This window comes from Didymosphaeria variabile (genome assembly GCF_027946475.1).
Source record: "Didymosphaeria variabile strain IMI 356815 chromosome Unknown scaffold_7, whole genome shotgun sequence".
NCBI classification, from domain to species: domain Eukaryota; kingdom Fungi; phylum Ascomycota; class Dothideomycetes; order Pleosporales; family Didymosphaeriaceae; genus Didymosphaeria; species Didymosphaeria variabile.
This window is the reverse complement of record NW_026611626.1, coordinates 935,180-954,039: the sequence shown is the minus strand read 5'-3', so window position 1 is coordinate 954,039 and position 18,860 is coordinate 935,180. Positions and strand designations below refer to the sequence as shown.

General features: G+C 52.7%; 8 protein-coding genes across 8 annotated transcripts; 4 read left to right on the top strand and 4 right to left on the bottom strand.

Moving 5' to 3' along the window:
- Positions 1 to 571: 571 nt before the first annotated feature.
- Positions 572 to 2,321, top strand: N0V89_009445 (uncharacterized protein; the record flags this gene model as incomplete). The annotated part of the gene is made up of 2 exons (XM_056218196.1): positions 572 to 870; positions 926 to 2,321. 2 exons carry the CDS (start codon positions 572 to 574, stop codon positions 2,319 to 2,321), a joined length of 1,695 nt encoding a protein of 564 aa, XP_056067461.1.
- Positions 2,322 to 3,049: 728 nt separating this feature from the next.
- Positions 3,050 to 4,294, top strand: N0V89_009444 (uncharacterized protein; the record flags this gene model as incomplete). Its single annotated transcript, XM_056218195.1, has 1 exon — positions 3,050 to 4,294. The coding sequence occupies one exon, from the start codon at positions 3,050 to 3,052 to the stop codon at positions 4,292 to 4,294; it is 1,245 nt and encodes a 414-aa protein (XP_056067460.1).
- Positions 4,295 to 4,662: 368 nt separating this feature from the next.
- On the bottom strand, positions 4,663 to 4,995 carry N0V89_009443 (uncharacterized protein; the record flags this gene model as incomplete). The annotated part of the gene is made up of 1 exon (XM_056218194.1): positions 4,663 to 4,995. The coding sequence occupies one exon, from the start codon at positions 4,993 to 4,995 to the stop codon at positions 4,663 to 4,665; it is 333 nt and encodes a 110-aa protein (XP_056067459.1).
- Positions 4,996 to 5,564: 569 nt separating this feature from the next.
- Positions 5,565 to 6,694, bottom strand: N0V89_009442 (uncharacterized protein; the record flags this gene model as incomplete). Its single annotated transcript, XM_056218193.1, has 4 exons — positions 5,565 to 5,984; positions 6,046 to 6,332; positions 6,390 to 6,441; positions 6,491 to 6,694. The coding sequence occupies 4 exons, from the start codon at positions 6,692 to 6,694 to the stop codon at positions 5,565 to 5,567; spliced, it is 963 nt and encodes a 320-aa protein (XP_056067458.1).
- Positions 6,695 to 8,312: 1,618 nt separating this feature from the next.
- On the top strand, positions 8,313 to 9,178 carry N0V89_009441 (uncharacterized protein; the record flags this gene model as incomplete). The annotated part of the gene is made up of 2 exons (XM_056218192.1): positions 8,313 to 8,453; positions 8,600 to 9,178. 2 exons carry the CDS (start codon positions 8,313 to 8,315, stop codon positions 9,176 to 9,178), a joined length of 720 nt encoding a protein of 239 aa, XP_056067457.1.
- Positions 9,179 to 9,591: 413 nt separating this feature from the next.
- Positions 9,592 to 13,038, bottom strand: N0V89_009440 (uncharacterized protein; the record flags this gene model as incomplete). The annotated part of the gene is made up of 2 exons (XM_056218191.1): positions 9,592 to 12,732; positions 12,787 to 13,038. The coding sequence occupies 2 exons, from the start codon at positions 13,036 to 13,038 to the stop codon at positions 9,592 to 9,594; spliced, it is 3,393 nt and encodes a 1,130-aa protein (XP_056067456.1).
- A 568-nt stretch (positions 13,039 to 13,606) lies between these two features.
- Positions 13,607 to 15,489, top strand: N0V89_009439 (uncharacterized protein; the record flags this gene model as incomplete). The annotated part of the gene is made up of 2 exons (XM_056218190.1): positions 13,607 to 14,587; positions 14,635 to 15,489. 2 exons carry the CDS (start codon positions 13,607 to 13,609, stop codon positions 15,487 to 15,489), a joined length of 1,836 nt encoding a protein of 611 aa, XP_056067455.1.
- A 1,503-nt stretch (positions 15,490 to 16,992) lies between these two features.
- N0V89_009438 (uncharacterized protein) lies at positions 16,993 to 18,650 on the bottom strand (the record flags this gene model as incomplete). The annotated part of the gene is made up of 3 exons (XM_056218189.1): positions 16,993 to 17,371; positions 17,421 to 17,977; positions 18,003 to 18,650. The coding sequence occupies 3 exons, from the start codon at positions 18,648 to 18,650 to the stop codon at positions 16,993 to 16,995; spliced, it is 1,584 nt and encodes a 527-aa protein (XP_056067454.1).
- Positions 18,651 to 18,860: the final 210 nt, after the last annotated feature.

The following is an 18,860-nucleotide window of genomic DNA, read 5'->3' as shown; positions in this document are numbered from 1 at the left end:
CCGGTTGGTTTTTTGATGGTCATGGACACTGTCCAGGGGTTAGAATAAGTATAGCTCCGCGCAGCCTACTGTGGCATTCGTGGATGTTGATCATTCAAAGTCGATATGAGGCTTCTGGCAGATTGATACTGGAGTAGTCATTGTTCTCCCTCATGTACATTAGGTCAGAACATTTCAATGAAATTGGAAGCTTTCGATATACTATCTCTCTGATATCCAGACGTGAACTTGTCAATCACTGGATAGAGACAACGTTCCCACATACCAGAAACCTAGAAGATTATATCATGGCAAGAGTGGCGAGGTCTTTCATGCATACACTAGTGTACTCGAGGATTCTAAATCAGGTTAGGGCTGGCGGGAACGCGAAGCTTCCGTTGCACCTAGGTGCTAACAACATAACACTGTCAATGTTGCAAAGCACATGAACGAATAGCGGTTCATGACGTGGTACAAGATCTAGGTAAGTCGCGCCTCAACGTGGAAGCTTGCTCCTAACACCTCACAGCAAGCGTTGCCTTGAAGCTCATGCGATCCATCCAGCGCCGCACGTTATGTATTCGCGATTGACATGCCGCGCATTCCTACATCTTTACTTCGCAAAGCGTACGCGATAGATCCTCTTCTTCCACGCCTCCTCCCGCCGTGCCGCGACTTGCGCGCCGCGCAGAACGAGCTGCGTTGGCTTCGTGAGCACGTTGACGATGTGGCTCAAGCCCGAAGCGCGAAAGGCGGCCCCTTCTCAAAGAGCGCGTTTCTACGCGACCTAGTGCAGCAGAGAGCTCGTGGTAGACCGCTGCAGTATCTGTTGGGTACAGAGTACTTTGGCGACCTGGAGATCAGCTGCCGGCCTGGTGTGCTTATCCCTAGGTGAGTCTCGGCTTGGATGCGTATTGAAGACAACGTGGGACTGATGCGCAAACAGGCAGGATACGGCGATATCTGTTCAGTGCCTTGTGCGTTCGGTTCGCGACGCGCAGAATCTTCCGAGTGAGCTGCGCGTGCTGGATCTATGTACGGGGACCGGCTGCATACCTCTGCTCTTCCACCACGAATTCTGCGCCACACGCGACGATATCGACCTACGCGCCCTCGGCATCGATATCTCCAAGAAAGCGCTGCAACTGGCTGTCCACAACCATAAGCGCGTTCGCAGGAACAGAGGCTGGGCTGAAAAGGGATCCATAGCCTACATACGTGCAGACGTTCTTGCCAACCCGTTCGCAGACGTGGTCCGTAGCCGGCTGCCGGTATCCACCGCTCTACGCTATGCTAAACTCCCTCATCTATGGGATATCCTCATTTCAAATCCGCCATATATCTCGCCTTCCGGATATTGGAAGACTACAACTCGTTCCGTGCGTGGTTTCGAGCCAAAACTCGCCTTGGTGCCTCCGCCCAAAGCTAGCAACGATGATGCTCAACAAGGCGATGCATTCTACCAACCTATTCTCAATATAGCGAGTGAGGTAGAGGCCAAGATTGTTTTGCTGGAGGTTGCGGACCTCGACCAAGCGTTACGTGTCGCACGTGCTGCTAAAGGTTTACGTATCTTTGATGGCGTTGAGATCTGGCGTGAGCAGCCAGACGAGCCTCACGACCCGTCTTCGGAGACTGCGGAATTTCCTGTGCTTGGTGAAGGCAATGCGCGATCTGTCATTTGCTGGCGCGGCACAGGTGCTGCGTGGCTTGGGAAGAGCGAACGAGCAAGTACGTATAAGGATGTTGCTGCTCCTGATGTGTCACTTGATGCTCGTTTCCGATTAGACCCCATGGGACTTCCGCAAGGGGATCAGTTGCGCCCACACTGGGTCAAGCAGTTGACCGAACAGCAAAGAGCCGAGAAGCACAACGTATGGCGAGACGTTGAGAATCTCCAGCATCAAAATGTAAGAGAAAGTGCCGGGGACGAATCAGCTGGCGAAGCTGGAAAGACAGGTCCGGGAACAACAGCAGGGTCTCAAAACACCCATGAAGGAGGATCTTCGAAGACCAAACTAGCAAATCATGCTCAGAAGAGGATTTCCAAAGCGCTGGTTGAGTCAGGCAACCAACTTACAGATTCTCAGCGTCGCGAGGAAACTCATGCGGATCACAGCATGTCTGCACAGGAGACAAACAAGAGACTATCGCGGTCCAAACCTCTCAACAAAGAGCAGCAGGAACGCCTTTTACAGTACTATCGAGCGGGAAGAAAGATAACAGCCATTGCACGAGAGTTGGAATGTACCCGTTCAACCGTGTACAACTACTTGCACCGCTGGTCAATTTTTCAGGCGCAGAAGGTGCCGCTAACAGAAGAACAGCGAATAGACAGATAAGTAACGCTCGAATATAAACGTAAACATTCAATCTGGTCAGCAGCACAGCTTCCCACATGCGCAATTGGGGTCACAACTCTGCCCGGAACCTATGTTTGGAATCATACTGCGCCACACCTTCCCGGAGCATTCGCATCTCGCCGAGCCTTGGCATTGTCGTCTCTTTGACTCGGCGCTCCTTCCGTTCCCGCCAAGCATGACCACATAGTACAGAGGCCTCATTACCGCCGCAGGTCCATACGGCCTCTGCCCTACAGAGAGGCATACTCCGCATCTTTCGCAGCTATGCAGACCCCATTTCGATTGCTTGTATTTACAGTTCTCGAATGCCGAGCGGAAATCATCTCAAACTTGCTTGCTGCATCAATAGCACCTTTTAACGTCCACCTTACCTGGCGCGACGGCACCTGATTTCCAACATATCTTGAATTAGGAATATGATGGGTGTAGAGGTAGTCTTAACAGCCTATTCATGATTGAACCCCCGCCGTTCAGGTACCTGGCACGTAATGCTGCGCTCGCAAGTTATTACCATTGGCCAAGTCCGTAGGGGTCCTCTTGCCGCAAAGGGTAGGTAGTACTCCGAAGCACTAATCCATGTCCGAACACGAGAATAGCCCCAGCCAAGCAAGCTCATTTTATAATCTCAATACCTACGTGATGATCGACAATCGTTACGAGACCCTTTCAAGTTCCACTTCGACGTCCCTTTGTGATTCGTGTCCAAGATGCTACCGAACATACTCTGGAGCGCTCTGCTCCTTGCCATGACCACAGCCGCACAACTCGAACCTCTTCACACCTCTTCAAGATGGATCCTTGACGCGAATAACAAGCGCTTCAAATTACGCTGCCTCAACTGGGCCGGCCACATGGAAGCCCACCTTCCCGAAGGCCTGCAACATCAATCCGTTGACACACTCGCAAAATGGGTCGCAGACCAAGGTTTCAACTGCGTGCGCCTTACCTTCAGCATCGACATGGCACTAGACCAAGGCCTCAAAGTCTCCGACTCGTGCTCCACGCTAGCAGAGCGTACGGGTGCCCCTGCCGACGCAGTAGCAGATTTATGGTCCCGCGTGAAATCGAAGAACTCCTGGATCGAAAACATCTCTGTGGGCGAAGCCTTCGGGCACGTTGTTGACGCTTTGGGAGAAGCAGGATTGAGAGTCATCTTAGACAACCACGTCAGCAAAGCAAGCTGGTGCTGCAACCTTGACGACGGAAATGGCTGGTGGGATGAGGCGCAAGTGTATGTCGACTCTAACTCGCGCTTCTTCAACACCACCAACTGGGTATCCGGCCTGCGCGCCATGGCCCAGTTCTCCGCAAACCACCCCGCCGTCGCAGGCATAGGCTTGCGCAATGAGATCCGCGAGGTCCCCGTCATACAGGGCCGCGACGCCTGGTATGAATACATCGTAAGAGGCGCACACGCCGTGCACGACACAAATCCTGATTTACTGGTGGTGATGGGTGGCACGTTGTCTAGCACAGACATCAGCTTCCTGCGCAACAAGCCGCTCGACCGGTCGCCCTTCGGCGATAAAGTCGTCTACGAGTGGCACCACTACACGTTCTCCCCGAATTGGATCGCATCGTTCAAGACCTGCAGCATCTGGAAGAGCGCCACCGTTGGGGGCACCTCTGGTTTCTTGCTACAACAAGGTAAAGACTACACCGGTCCGCTTTGGCTGAGTGAATTCGGCTTCTCCCAAGCTGGAGGCCCGCCTGAGCGTCATGGTATCGAAACTCAAGAAGACTACGATTACTTAACGTGTTTGGTGGATTACGTCAAGGGGAATGACGGGGATTGGGCGTTGTGGGCTATCCAGGGGAGTTACTATGTCAGGGATGGAGTGGTGGATAAGGATGAGAGTTGGGGTGTGCTGAAGAGTGACTTTTCGGATTGGAGAAATCCGGGCGTGAAGGACGTTATTGCGGATTTGTTCAAGGTCACGCAAGGGCCGTGAGCATCCCCCATAATAAAGTTGAGATTTTCGTGTATACTGTTCTAGCTGGGTTGAGACATGTGGCAGAATCTTACAATTCGTGGCCACCTTTCTTCCCCATCATCGAAAAGCCCATGCCGTTTTATCGCTCGTGGTGTCCATAATCCCACATAAACTCAGATATTCCCCTGATGACGTCCATGATCAGGCACTGCCCTTGGCCCATCAGGCACTGCTCTTGGCCATCCACATAGAAGGAAACCTAAAGTCCATCCATAGAAAGAAGACTGGTTCCTATAGTACAGTTAGCTCGAGTCTATCTGAGAACAAGCCGAGGAAGTCCAGGTAGCCTACCTGTTACGGACCCAACCGATGCACATGCATCCCACTTAGTCCAAACCCCGGCGCACTCGGTCCTTTTCCTTCCTAGTCTTATCCACCTCGGCCATGATCTCAAGAACGACCTCCTTGTAGGTCTCAATGGAAGCATCGAGTTTGCGCTCCATCTCATCGCGCTTGGCGGCGGTCAACTTGGTATCGGCGTATTTTTTTGCTTCTTCGTTGAGTTCCTTCAATAGTTGGTCAATACGCAAGAATGCGCGCTGCTCCTCGGAATCGAGGGAATCTTCGACGTTGGTCACCCCCATGTGGAGCACGACGATAGTGGCGGATATGAGAACGACGAAAGTGCCATAGACGAAGGCTTCGAATAGGGACAGCATTGTCGTAGGGCTTTCGGAATGTCTGTGAGAAGGATTCCGTCAAGCTCGGTTTCGAAAAGCCGCGGGTGTTGAGGGTTGGGAGCGGGCGTGGCGGGGTTGCGTGGACCTGGTGGTACCTGAGAGAGTGTGTCTTATATACGACAGTATGCGTGCACAGTGGACTTGCGCCTTACGATAAAGGCACGTGCTGCGATTCGAACAAGACCGGGTTGAACCGCAGGTGAAGAATACTCATTGCTGAAGCGCAGAAAGATGCCCATGAAGGGGTTGAATTATTTGAAAGTGAAAGGCGGGCTTCTGTCCATGACAAGCGTTCGCCAGAAGAGAAACGCAATCAAGGCCCATTAACATAACAACCAATAATCAGAAAGTCATCTCACCCATTCCCCCGATACTATGAACTCCTGAATCATGTTCAGACCTTGGTCGTCAAGCAAACAATATCTTGCACTGTAACCTTGACTACTTTGCACTCTTCCGGTCCAACGTCAATAGAGCTGAAGAGATGACACATTTGTAATATCGGAGTATGCCATATAATCATTACAGTGAGCACAGCTTGGATCCTCTCACAATTGATCCTTCATACTCTCCAAAGTCTGCTTGAAACTCGGCCACTCGTCATCTTTGATGCCCAAGTCCTCCTTGGTAATCGAGCTCGCAGAGCCCCACCCATCCTTGAACTGTTCACCAAACGCAAACTGGTCGGCCATCTCCTTTCCACCAACGCCCCACACGCTGGTAAAGTCCTCGGCGCTGACCTGGATGTAGGCCGTCTGGCGGCCAGTGACTTCGCCGTATTGCTTGAGCATCTCGCCGAAAGTGAGGATCTCGGGGGAGATGTCGACGTATTTGCCCTTGGTGAGTTCGGGTTTAGCAACGATCTGGCGAGTATAGAGACCAGGTGTGATATTGATATCGCCTGACACAGGGATGACGGCTGAGGCGGACGTGGGTAGGATTTGGACCCATTTACCCCAGGAGCCGGGCTGTAAAGCTTATCAGCGTCGTAGTCATAACATCATGCGAAGGGTATGACAAGGCACTTACAATCTCAAAGGGCTTCACGTTGGGGAAGTTGGCAAAGTTGTTAGGGTAGAAACCGAGTATGAGGTATGTGGTCTTCGCGTGAAGGTCCGGTAGATCGCTTCGGATCCAGTCGTCGACCTCAGCCTTGTAGTCAAGATGCGGTACAGGGAATTTGCCATTGGTTAGGGCCTTTGCGCTGGGAAGCGTCGACCAGACGTAGTGCTCAAGGGAGGATGTCTGAGAGGCGGCGCGAGCGAGCTTCTTGGCTTGCTCGGCCTCCTTCACACCGGATTCGTCTGGAGAGGAGCCTAAGGTAGGTAAGTAGTAGACTACTATAATTAGGTTTATTCATAGAGGTTTTTTACCCGTGAACAAATGCTCCCAAAAATTTGTGACCGCAAAGACGACGTTTATGCCCTTTGAAGGGTTAGATAGATAAGGAGCGATGAAGGAAGAGACATGGTACCTCGAAAGCCTTGAGTAGAGAAGCTTCATCATCGGCGTTGGCAGAAACTACTTCGGCGCCTTCAGACGCGAGCTTCTTTGCATTATCGCTGCCTGTGTTGCGTGTGATGGCGCGAACTTTCCAGCCATCGAGCTTAAGGAACGCGCGAGCTACACTACCACCTTGTGCGCCAGTGGCACCGACAACAGCAATGGTCTTGCTCATATTGAAGTATGTAGTGGAATGGGTATGCTAGGATGGGGTACTCGTTGAGAGGGATTGAAAAGTGAAGGCCAGCTGGTGAAGAATATAGTAAGAGCTATCGAGGCTGCGCGGTCGAGGTCCCTTTAAGCATCCAACAGCTTTGAGTGCTTACATGGACAGCGTCAAGCCATCCGGCCATCAAGTAGTCGCGCAATGGCTCCATTGGAGCACAGTGTACAGTCCAGTCGTCGCTATGGTCAGCTCCCTTGTTCACGACCCAAGGGTCCGGTCTCAAAAACCTCATCCCACATCAAGGCGGCCAGTCAATACTCGCAAAAACGACGTCTCTACCCATCCGTCATCATCTAGAACGGTGGCACCAAAGCATACGCCCGTGTCTAGCCGTTTCTGGAGCTTCCTACGTTCAGCCTCGCAGCAGCCCGTCCATCTTGGCCCCATCTCATTCGTCGCTTAGGCAATGGTCGCAGCTGGAGCGTTCTATCTCGCACAAATTGGCCGCCCACAAAGCGTGAGATAGACGTAAGCCTGCATAGATGCCTCATCTGCAAGCCGTGACAAAGCTTTGATATGTGTGTCCAGTGAAAGGCCGTTCTCAATGCCGAGCATTTGTCAGAGGTATCGGGACCGGGAAGTGTTGATCCGTCTGCTTACGGGACTGGATACAAGATGCGGGGTGGAGATCTGTGGTATCCACTGCCTAGAGGAGGGTCGTTACACAACGGGCTTAGCGTAAACGTATACTAAGCAAAAGGTTCTCAGTGTTTCGAAGTGCTGGACGTGAGGTGCTCAATACCTCCGATCGCATGAAACAGCTCCATTGGTATCGCATTGCATGATAGTTGTTCCTTAAGGAACCTTCCCGCATCCCTGATACAGACAGTTTGCGTTTGCGATGCAGTGACTAATGTAGGTTTGATGAGCGGGAGCTAGGGCACTGGGGCGACAGGCGTAAGGCAATCAACATTGAAGCCTGTAGTATTGACCCTGCCTTATCGTAGATACACAATGGTGCAATATTGCTCTTTGACACAAGCAAGGAAGTGCTCTACCCTTATTGGCCTTGTGGATGCTGAAGTAGGTTTGACTTTTGTCTGAATTGTCGTGGTGATGGGGAGGTAGACGTGGACTTCAATGGTAGATGGGAAAAGGGCATCACTTTACGCTCTTTGGCCAGGAGATGATTGGCTCTTGTCATAGCTGGGCTGTCTCATGTTTGACATGATGTCAGTGTATCTTGTAGACGCTGGTACTCATGGACAGGATGTTGTAGAGCTGAAATGTAATTGCTCGAAGGTTCATGTCATGGTTCGGAGAAGGCCGCCATCTCCGACCGCCCTATGAACAACTCCGTGTGCGTCATCAGCCGGAACCATTCCGAGCCAAAATACATCTCACAACACACTCCCAAACCGCCCACGACGCGCATTATCCATCGCTGCCGTCCACGATGTCACTCAGCCGCTCTCACCAGCTGCTCCCTCGCGTCTCCCGCTTACGGACCTTCTCTACAACCCCAAGACGTCGCCAAACAGCCCTAACCACCTGTTCTCCAACATGCGCTTGCGCAGGCACACCTCCGGAGCTTGACATCGACCGCAAAACACCCCTCCTCCACACAATGGCACCCTACACTGAGCAAGTCCTTATCTGCACCGGGAAAGACGACTGGACTAGCCGAATAGAAGACGAAGAGTCCACGTCTGGGGACTTCGTCCGCGCCCTAAAAGGCGAAATAGGAAGAGGAGGAAAGGGCTTTGATGTTTGTTTGTTCCCCTTCCCTTCCCCCCGAATGCGCCATGCTCACAAGGTAGTCAGCCTTTTACGAATGTTTTGACAACGCTGTGCTCTTTGCCCTCTAGTCCAACGCCGACTACTACGACTGCGTTACTCTTTCCTAGCTTTAAGAGGATAAACGCGATACCAAACACCAAAGAATCATACGCCGCTTTCGCAACCGCGTACCTCAAAGCACGGACCCTGCACCCCGCACACGCAGGCCTCACACCCGAGCAAAAAGCTGCGCTCACTCGCGACGAGAGCCAGGCTTCCCTCCTTCCCACCCCAGAATCTATAACTAAACCCACCGTCCTTATCTGTGGCCACGGCGGCCGCGACCAGCGCTGCGGGATCCTTGGACCGATGCTGCAATCGCGCTTCCGCGAGGCGTTCGTGAAGAGAGGGATTGACGCCGAAGTGGGGTTGATCAGCCACATCGGAGGCCATAAGTACGCTGGGAACGTGATTGTTTATTTGCCCCCCGGGATGCAGGGGAATGCGTGGGCGGGAAGTGGGATATGGTATGGCCGTGTTGGGCCGGGGAATGTTGAGGAAGTGGTGGACGCAACGGTCGTCAATGGGCAGGTTATTTTCGATTTGCTGCGCGGTGGGATTACACAGGATGGGAGGGATATTGCTAGGATGTTGGAGCCGCCGAAAGAGGATGGGGGACTGAAGTTGAAGCCGAGGGGGAGGGCGAGCGCATGATGTGGGGTAGAGGGAGATGGAGGGATGTATAATATAGAGGGTAGAGGTGGAGCTTGTATGATACAGAAGTGTGAGTATGAAAAGAGATCAGCATTGCGAGAGGCGTGTAGCGCAAGCGTCACGAAGAGGCATCTGTACACCGCTTAGTTATATAAATGTAAATAGACACCCCATCCTTGTACAACACTACCTACATATACATAATATACAACTCAAGAGAACTCTTCATCGTAAACTCCGCGTGCCTGCCTGTACTCAACACAATTTACATATATCGTACAGCAACCCCTTCTTCCACTCTCCTCCTAGCTCAGCTACCTACATCCACACCTTTACGCTTTTCAACCTCCCACACCCTGCTCACTATTCTCCTCTCAGTCTGTCAGAGCTCAACCCGCTCTTCCTATCCCCCCTCAATAACCCCTCCTGAACTTTTTCACCTCTTTGTCGATCCATATTCTCCCGTTCTTCTTGCAGGAGCGCCTTATTATCCCCCGCTGGTCCGGTTTCACAGACATGTACAACTTTATGAAGTCTGCGGCGAATCGTTCTTGCTCCAGCTTTGAGCGCTCGGATCGCTGGGCAATGAGCCAGCCGAACTCGTTCAAGGCGGGGAGGGTTGACTTGATAGGGGAATTGGAGTTGGGATCGGGTGAATGAGATTGCTTTTTGGTAGGAGGAGGGGTTGAGGTGGCTTTACGTCGCGCGTGGGAGGACGGGGAGGGTAAGGTGAGTGGGAATACGTCCAGGATCTCGTCGCTAGTGGGGAGGGCTGATGTTGATACGTACGTTTGCTTTTCGTCGACGTCTTCTTTGTTCGAGGCCTTTGTTTCTCCGGCAGCCGAAGGCTCTGTTTTATCGGCTGCCGTCGCTTTTGGGTTCTGCTGTGGGGATGTATGGATTGGTCCTGATGCATCTCCGTTTGACGCGTCATTCTCTTCTTTCTTAGGCTTGTATCCCTTCGGGCGCACAAAGTTTATCAGTTGGCACCTTTTGACGACGATCATGTTCCAGCCCTGGGGAATCTCCTTGTATATCCCATCCGCTTCCTGAGTGTCGCTCTCTTTCCAAATAGGACCATTCTGCTTGTCAAAGAACTTGCTTCCTTCCTCCGTCTTCAGCAACTCTTCGAGTGCAAATTTCCTAAGGCTTTCCTGGTCCTTGTCCTTGATTGAGACAGGTATCTTTGTCATCTCGATCTGAAATTTTCTCTTGCCGTTAAGTTGTACAACGCACGTAGTCGTCGTGTTCAGCTTGGGAATCGCCCCCATGTCCGCCTTCGGAAAACCGAATGTGAAGATGGAAGGGCCGGGTTCGGTCTCTGTAGAAGCGCGGAGAGGGTGAGGCTGGTCGCCGCGTACTTTACGGTTCATTTTTGGGATAAGGAGTTGCCAGCATTCTTCTGCGACACCTGGAGCGATAGGAGCCAACATGCGAAGGAGGTGTATTGTGGCATACCACTTGAACCACGGCGTGTTGATGGATTTGTGCGGTGTGTCCCAGATCGTGTTTGTGAGTGTCATAAGATCGCTGACGATGGTGTTTAGAGAGTACGTTTCTGAGTAGGCTTTCGAAACAGTGGCGATGATCTGTTGTGTGGAAGATAGCAAAGCCTTTTCGGCGGGATCGAGGGCCATAAGAAGGCATTCTTCCTTCGAGGCGATATTTTGTCCCGACACAGGCTTAAGAATCGCCAAGTCTGCCATGTGAGTTAGAAGCTCCATCACAGACACATCTAGCGCGTGTGGCGGTTTGAAATCGCCGATCTCCGTCGTGGGATACCATTTGGCGTGAGACAGTTTAAGAACCCTCGAGAGCCAGCGCTGCACGCCGGTGATCTTCTGTTCATCCCACTCGAGGACGTCACTGACGGGTGCTTGGAAGAGCATGTGCGCTCGTGTGACATCCGCACCGTACTTGGCAATCGTGGCGCCTGGATCAACACCATTGTATTTGCTCTTCGACATCTTCTCGTAGCTGACCTTTGGCACCACTTCAGTCCCTTTGATGGTGGGTTCGGAACGTTTGGTAAAGTCGAGCTCATCGGAGCGTAGGAATCGCCCAGTGGCTGGGTCGGAATACGTCTTTCCATGCACCATACCTTGAGTGATGAGACGCTTGAAAGGCTCTCCTAGAGCTCTGTGGCCTTCGGGCCAAACGTCCGTGGTCGCTAGGAATTTCGATATAAAACGAGCGTAAAGAAGATGCAGAATAGCATGCTCTACACCTCCAATGTAGACATCGACAGGCATGCCCGCATTCGCTTTCTCAGGAGCCACGAGTGATGTCTTGTTCTCCGAGTCCAAGAATCTGAACATGTACCACGAGGAGTCCATGAAGGTATCCATGGTATCAGTTTCACGCTGAGCAGGCCTGTCGCACTTTGGACACTTGCATTCCTTGAAGTTCCTGTCCTCAGCAAGCGGGTTGCCTTTTTGACCCTGGAAGAAAGATGCGGGGAGATCAGGTAGTTCTACTGGTAGATCGCTTGGTGGTACAGGAACCGGTCCGCAGTTATCACAATGAACAATGGGAATTGGACAACCCCAGTACCGCTGGCGACTGATCAACCAGTCGCGTAGACGCCAATTCTCTGTCCGTTCGGCAAGCTTACCACCCTGTTGAAGCTGCTCTGTGATTACCTGGATGGCCTGATCAGAGGTCAGACCGTTGAAACCGTCATCGCTAGATACCAGGAAGCCCTTGCTAAGTAGAGGCTGATCTCCTGCAGATTCCGCCATGGTCTCGGAGGAAGTTGAAGAACGTTGTTCGGGATGGATGACGAGCTTTATGGGAGAATCGAACTCAACAGGGCCAGAAATAGACTGCTTGGGCTGCTTCCAGAATGCAAAATCTCGCGCATCGTGACCAGGGACACCCATGACGGCTCCTGAACCATAGTCATCCAGCACGTAAGGAGCCACAAAGACGGGCAAAGTTTTGCTGATGTTGTTGTCGTTGACCAAGTCCGCAATGGGGTTCTTAGCACGGATACCAGGGAGTTGAAAGCCTTCCTTTGAGTCCGGTGCGAAGTCTTTAGCAAGGACTAGGAACTTTTGCAGAGCCTCGTGTTCTTTGGCAAGAATTTGCACAATTGGGTGGTTGAGAGACAGAGCAATGTACTCCACCCCAAAAAGTGTATCGGCGCGCGTAGTGTAAACCTCAACCGGCTCCAGCTTCATTGGGCTCTCGCTATCCGTCTCGATATCGAAGCTCAGCTTAGTGCCTTCAGACCGACCAATCCAGTTCTTCTGCATGGCCAGCACTCGTTCCGGCCACATTCCATCCTTTGCGAGTGAATCCAAGTCTTTCAATAGCGGTTCCTGGAACTCCTTGATCTTGAGGAACCATTGCTTGAGCATCTTCTTCTCCACCTTGGCACCAGACCGCCACGAATAGCCATTGGCATCCACTTGTTCGTTCGCCAGTACGGTCTCGTCGACGGGATCCCAGTTGACGAGTGATTCGGCTTGGTAGGCGAGTCCGCGCTCGAAAAGCATGAGGAAGAGGCGCTGGGTGTGTTTGTAGAAGGCGGGATCGCAAGTGCGGAGCTCCTGGCGACCATTCGTGAGTATAAATCATTCGTTGATATATCAATATAAGCGTACCCTATCCCACGACCAATGGCCGCCCATGAGCTTCATCTGTTCCTTCATCGCATCAATGTTTTGCAACGTCCATTTTCCAGGGTGGACTCCGCGCTCGATGGCCGCATTCTCAGCAGGCAGACCAAAAGCGTCCCAGCCGATTGGATGCAGTACATCATGACCTTGCATCTGCTGGAAGCGTGCCAGGACATCTGATATGGTGTAGACGCGCAGATGGCCTAAATGCAGCGTGCCGGAGGGGTAAGGGAACATGGGCAGAATATAGGCCTTCGCGGCAGCATTCTCCTTCAATTGCGGGAGTCCCGAATCCTTCGTATTCCAAAAAGGCTCCCATTTCGGTGTCAGAGTGTCCAGTCCATCCTGCTGCTGGACAGTGAGTTCACCACCACCTCGCCGTCGCAGCGTGGTGGAAAGGTACGCGCATCGCGGGAGGCTCCAGGCGCGCTGGCAGCCTATCCGATGCAGACTGAGAGCTCGCATCACCTCGAACGGTGGGCATATCGCGCAAAGAACATAGTAGATCGGCGCATAACTTTTTCGAGGTCGCGTCAAGCTTCACGAAGTCGTCCGAAGCTCTGACGAAAAACTGCGCTTAACCCCTCTCGGCATCTCCGAGAACCTCCCGCATGGAATTGAAACACTCGACGAACCATCCACATACACATACCCGCAGGCAGATCATACCGCGAGGCATATCCTAGCCTACATACCTGTCTCCTTGTATAAATTTCTAAAGCCGCTCATGGCGCTTCGAAGCTCGCGCGTACGATAACCCTAATACCACAATACAGCCGACCGCTACTCCGACCTCCCCCTCCCGATGCGCGACTCGCTCGAACTGGCCTCTCTGGCCTCGTCGTCGCACGCCTCTCAGCGCACCTCTGTCGAGTCGTCCAGTTCCGGTGCACGTTCTTCGCAGCGGTTGTCCTTCGACGATGAAGACCCCCTCTCCGAACTCAATCCGGCCGGCGACAACCGTCCGCGCCATAACCGTTCCTATAGCGTCTCCTCCGCCTTCGATTTCGCGCCCAACCTCTTCCCGCTCTCTAGCACAGCGCAAGGCTACACGGCCCTTGGTGCGCCCTCCAACCCAGCGCTCGATCCGTCCAATGCGCTTAACGGCGGCTCATTGGAGAAGAACAAGAGCTTGACGTATCTCAACGGTCTATCGCTCGTTATCGGGCTTATAATAGGGAGCGGCATCTTCTCTTCGCCGTCCCAAGTTAACAGGAATGCGGGGAGCCCGGGCGCGTCGCTGCTCGTGTGGGTGGTAGCAGGAGTTCTGGCGTGGACAGGTGCGGCGAGCTATGCGGAGCTTGGAGGCGCGATACCCTTGAACGGCGGGGCGCAGGTCTATCTTTCCCATATATTTGGCGAGTGGGCAGGCTTTTTATTCACGTGGTGTGCTGTGGTTGTGCTGAAGCCTGGTTCGGCGGCCATCATTGCTATCATCTTCGGTGAATACATCGTAAGAGCAATCGTAGGAGCCGAGGCAGCTGAAGCTAGCACGTGGATCGACAAGGGCATTGCGCTCGCAGGATTGGTTTTGGTCACCCTGTTGAATTGTGTTTCGACAAAGCTGGGCACGAGGAGCGCGGATGTGTTCATGTTCTTGAAGTTCTTCGCCTTGATTGGCGTCACGGTTATAGGCATTGTCGTTGCGGCGACAGGCTTCTCCTACAATGGTCCTGCAAACGACGACTGGAAGAAGCAGGGATGGTTCGAAGGAACCAGCACGGATGTTAGCAACTGGGCCGTAGCCCTCTACGCCGGGTTGTGGGCATTCGACGGCTGGGACAACGTAAACCTCTTTTATCCTTACACACGTACATCACTAACAGCATGCAGGTCAACTACGTGACCGCCGAGTTCAAAAATCCCACCCGCGACCTTCCCCGCGTAATCCACACTTCTCTCCCACTCGTAATCCTCTGCTACGTCCTCGCCAACATTGCCTACTTCCTCGTTCTCCCTACCTCCCTCATCGAGTCCTCCAACACCATCGCCGTCGCCTTCGGCCACCAAGTCTTCGGCCCAATCGGCTCTCTAATCCTCGCTCTTCTCGTCAGCGGCAGCTGTTTCGGCGCGCTGAACGCTACAACTTTCACCTCTGGCCGCCTCGTTTATGCCGCAGGCAAGGAAGGCTACTTTCCCGAAATCTTCGGCACCATTGGCCTCGGAAAATCGCACCGCGCGATTCGACTACATAGTATCAATGCCGGGACCAGTAAGAGTAGGATACCAAAGAAGATGGTGGACTGGTTTGCGGATGCAGATGCGGGGTTCTTTTTTACGCCTATTGCGGCTATGACGCTTAACGCTTTGCTTACGGCTGTGTATATCTTCATTGGCAGCTTCGACACGCTGGTCACGTTTTACGGCGTTGCGGGGTACTCTTTCTACTTCTTGACCGTCCTGGGTCTTATCATTTTGAGAGTGAAGGAACCAGACTTGGAAAGACCGTACAAGACGTGGATCACCACGCCGATCATTTTCTGCTGTGTTAGCCTATTTTTGTTGAGCAGGGCGGTGTTTGCGGAGCCCGTGCAGACGCTGCTTGTGGTGGCGTTTATGGTTGCGGGATTGGTCATTTGGTTTGCGTGGGTGGGGAGGAAAAGGGGGAAAGAGAGGTCAAGGTTTAGGAAGGTGGGAGAGCAGGATGAAAAGATTGGGTGGAGGTTTTGGAAGAGGTGGAGGTCATAGAGCGCTTCGGGCGTAAGAGTAGAGTGATGTTGTATGACGACTGGAGGAGTGTTGATAGCGTACTCGTTTGAATATAAGTCACAAGTAATCAAGGTACACGGTGACATTCGACTAGAGCGTAGAGAGCGTGGAGATTGGGTGGTGCGAGTTGCCGCAGGTACGTCTGGCTGGGCCCCTGCTGAACTCGAGCAGCAAAGGTTCGCACGCCAGCGCCATTCAGCCCTTTTCTTCGACACGTAAACATACAATGACTGTCCTGCACACGCTGCGCACGCCGCTCTTGACCTGCAAACAATCTAGCGTCTACGTTTCACGAAATCTTACTACTTCCTCAAGACGCTACAGCACGTCCGGCAGCACCCCAATCAATATTAGGGTATATTTCACCTAGTCAGGGCCTCTCATAGAACCACACGAAGCTCGGGCTTCACAGCTCGTCGCTCTCCGCGCCGCCCTCAGCAAGATACGAGCGTGGATGGACGCTGAGGCTGAAGATGCTCATTACCAGCTCACTATGGACCTTGACGTTTCGATCATGTGCTGCAAGATGGTTGTCGATAGAATGGATGAGGCATTCGATCGAATTCAGCAACCTCCTACAAGCCGTTGGATTTCGCTGCCAAGTTCAGGATAACGTTGGGTTCGGGCGGAGTCGACGAATTGCACAAGCTCCTGGAGCGGCAAACGAACGCCTTGAGCCTCCTCATGATCGCGTGCAATTGGTGAATGGGCATCTCACCGCTAGCGCTCTAGCTAACAATCCGAAGCAAGCCTATCTCTGAACAAAAGCACTTACTACAAAAGTCGAAAAACCGTAAGATCTTACAGCGAGCGAAACCGGATACTGCTTCCTTGATTGTGCATCGCGATACGACGTCCTATATTAGCAAGTGGACAGATAACTTGTCCAAGATATCGAATACCTTCTCATTCGATCGGCAAATTTTCTCTTCTAAAGTTTACGAGCGGCTCTTTCGGTCCACCTTGACAGAGGAACTACGGAAGCCTACCCGAATGCATGCAGATAAGAATCCGAGTCAGGTCATGATGCGACATAGAGAGCAACCTCCGAGTGAAGCACCTCCTTCAATCCGTGCTGGTTGGGAGGAGCTGAAGCGTACCTCCATCAGTTGTCGACAACACAAAAATTGACATCATCTACTGCTGCTTCCGTCTTTCCACCTGATCATCATTTTGAATTGACCGTATGGGGTGGAAGTGATCCGGGAAGCTCGAACGAAGAGACTACGTCTTGACCAAAGGTCAAATGAAGCAATAGCAACGGCAGTATATCAGCGCCTCGTTGGAGGACCCACCGCGAATTTTCACAGGCCGATGCGTAAACGTAGTACTGGAATGCGGTGAGGCTGTAGGCCAAGAAGCAATGATTGAAATGGCTGATCGCATGTCGTCACCAATCGTAGCTTTTGGCCAGCAGGTTCAAGAAGATCTCTTGGGCGATTTTGGCGTCTATTTCTCTATTTAGGGATCATTGTTATTTCATCAAGGGGAAATACCTCTAGCGACTGTACGCCTCCGCCTTTTTGTCGGGTTTGGGGGCTGCTTCCAAGCAGGCTGATCCGGATCGAACCCTACGAGGCAATTTACAGTCTCTGCACCCTCGCCTGCATCGTTGATTTCAGAGCCCACCGGACCTCTCCACTGTCCGGTTAACTTGATGTATCCATCGAGCGCGTCCGTGAGTGTTCTGCCAAGATCAAGAGCCTTATTTGCTCTGGTGTGGGAGTAGAACTGCAGCAGACTCTTTGCAGCATCCCTCTCGCCATTGCTGATCAAAGTCTGCGCGCTCTTCTCTACCCATCCCAAGTCGCTTACGGATTGGTTTTCGAAGGCAGTGTACATTTGCGTGACGAGGGGATGGCTGGGATGGTCAGTTGCTATTGGAAACTGCAGCTCTCGGTGATACTTACAATTGATTGGGGTTTGAGCACATGTAATACAAAACGCGCTTGAACATGAGGCCGGCAAACTGTGAGGCTTCCTGCAGCTGGAAGTCCGGGTTAAGGAACGAGGACGACGCGCCTGTTGTTAGGTATCGGTGTTCACCGAACTCTGGCGGAACTGACTCTACACCCAACCACCAGGGAATGAAAGGCGCTGCCACAGATCCCGTGGGCGCGTTCCAGATACGGATAGTGTCCGGGTCCATGTTCTGGAACAAGCTCACAACTTGTCCATACCCAGCCTCATCGTCAGAGATGCGATAGTCCCTCACACGCTCACGCATGTCGGCTTCGGTGACGGGCACCATGTCAAGCGTCGCTTCTTCCAAGGCTGCCTGGCTCATGTACTTGTTTCCGCCGTCACGGGCAGTGAGATTCTCGCCCTCAACCTGGTACCCGTACGCATTAAAAATGTTAAATGGCTCGCTTCCGTTTGGGTTCCACCAGCCTTGCTCGACCGCAAAGCTGACAATGTTGCTGGAACCCATATAATCCGTGCTGTTCTCGAAATCGACGGGGAAAATCTTCAATGTATCCAGGATACAGCACCCTTACGACATCCGTTCCCAGCCTTTCCGCAGCCCACAGTCCTACTCCACCCGAATGCTCCCACACGACCCAGCCTTCGTTCGCATCGGCGATCAAGTGCGAGTTCCCTCCGTAGTCAGCATACCCGTATTTTGCAATCAAATCTCCAATGATCTCGACGCCTTCCCGCGCCGTGCTTGCGCGTTCCAGGACTACGCGTGCAAGATCGGAGTACTGCAGACCAGTCTGCGGATTCGGCGTCATGTCGTAAAGTTCCTGCCTACTATTCGCCCACACATCTCTTACCGCGACGCCCTTCTCATTAACACCGCCATTTGTCAACGGCGCAGGGAAGCCTTCAAAATCCGAATATTCCATAGACATATACCGGAAGGTGTGATTGACTTGCGGTATCTGAATTAATTTTCCTGGCAGGACGGCGTCCTCGGTCACGCCGACGGTGATGGTCGCATTGGATGTGTGGTTCGCGGCGGGGAAGATCTGGAGCCAGTGCGAGGAGACTTCTTCGCCGGTGCCGCCTACGAGCGTGGCATTGAGGGCTGTGAGGTCGCGGCCGACGTAGAACGCGTAGCTAGCGCTTGTGGATGGTATGAGGAGGGCGAGGGCGAGGGCGGCTGTCAATGCGGTCTTCCTGGAGGGAGGCGCCATCTTGGTGAAGAGCGAGGGAACTGGAAAAGCTGCAGCGCAATTTCTGGGATCGTGAGACTTCTTATTGTCGGGCACTCATCGGAGCACTTTCATCTTGGCAAGCCAGTTCCACAACCATGTTGGCTTCCTGTTCGCGGAGATGGCCGTTGGCGCGGCTTAAAACTGTGATGGACATGTAGCTCTAGCCAGGAACGTGTTGACGGACACCAC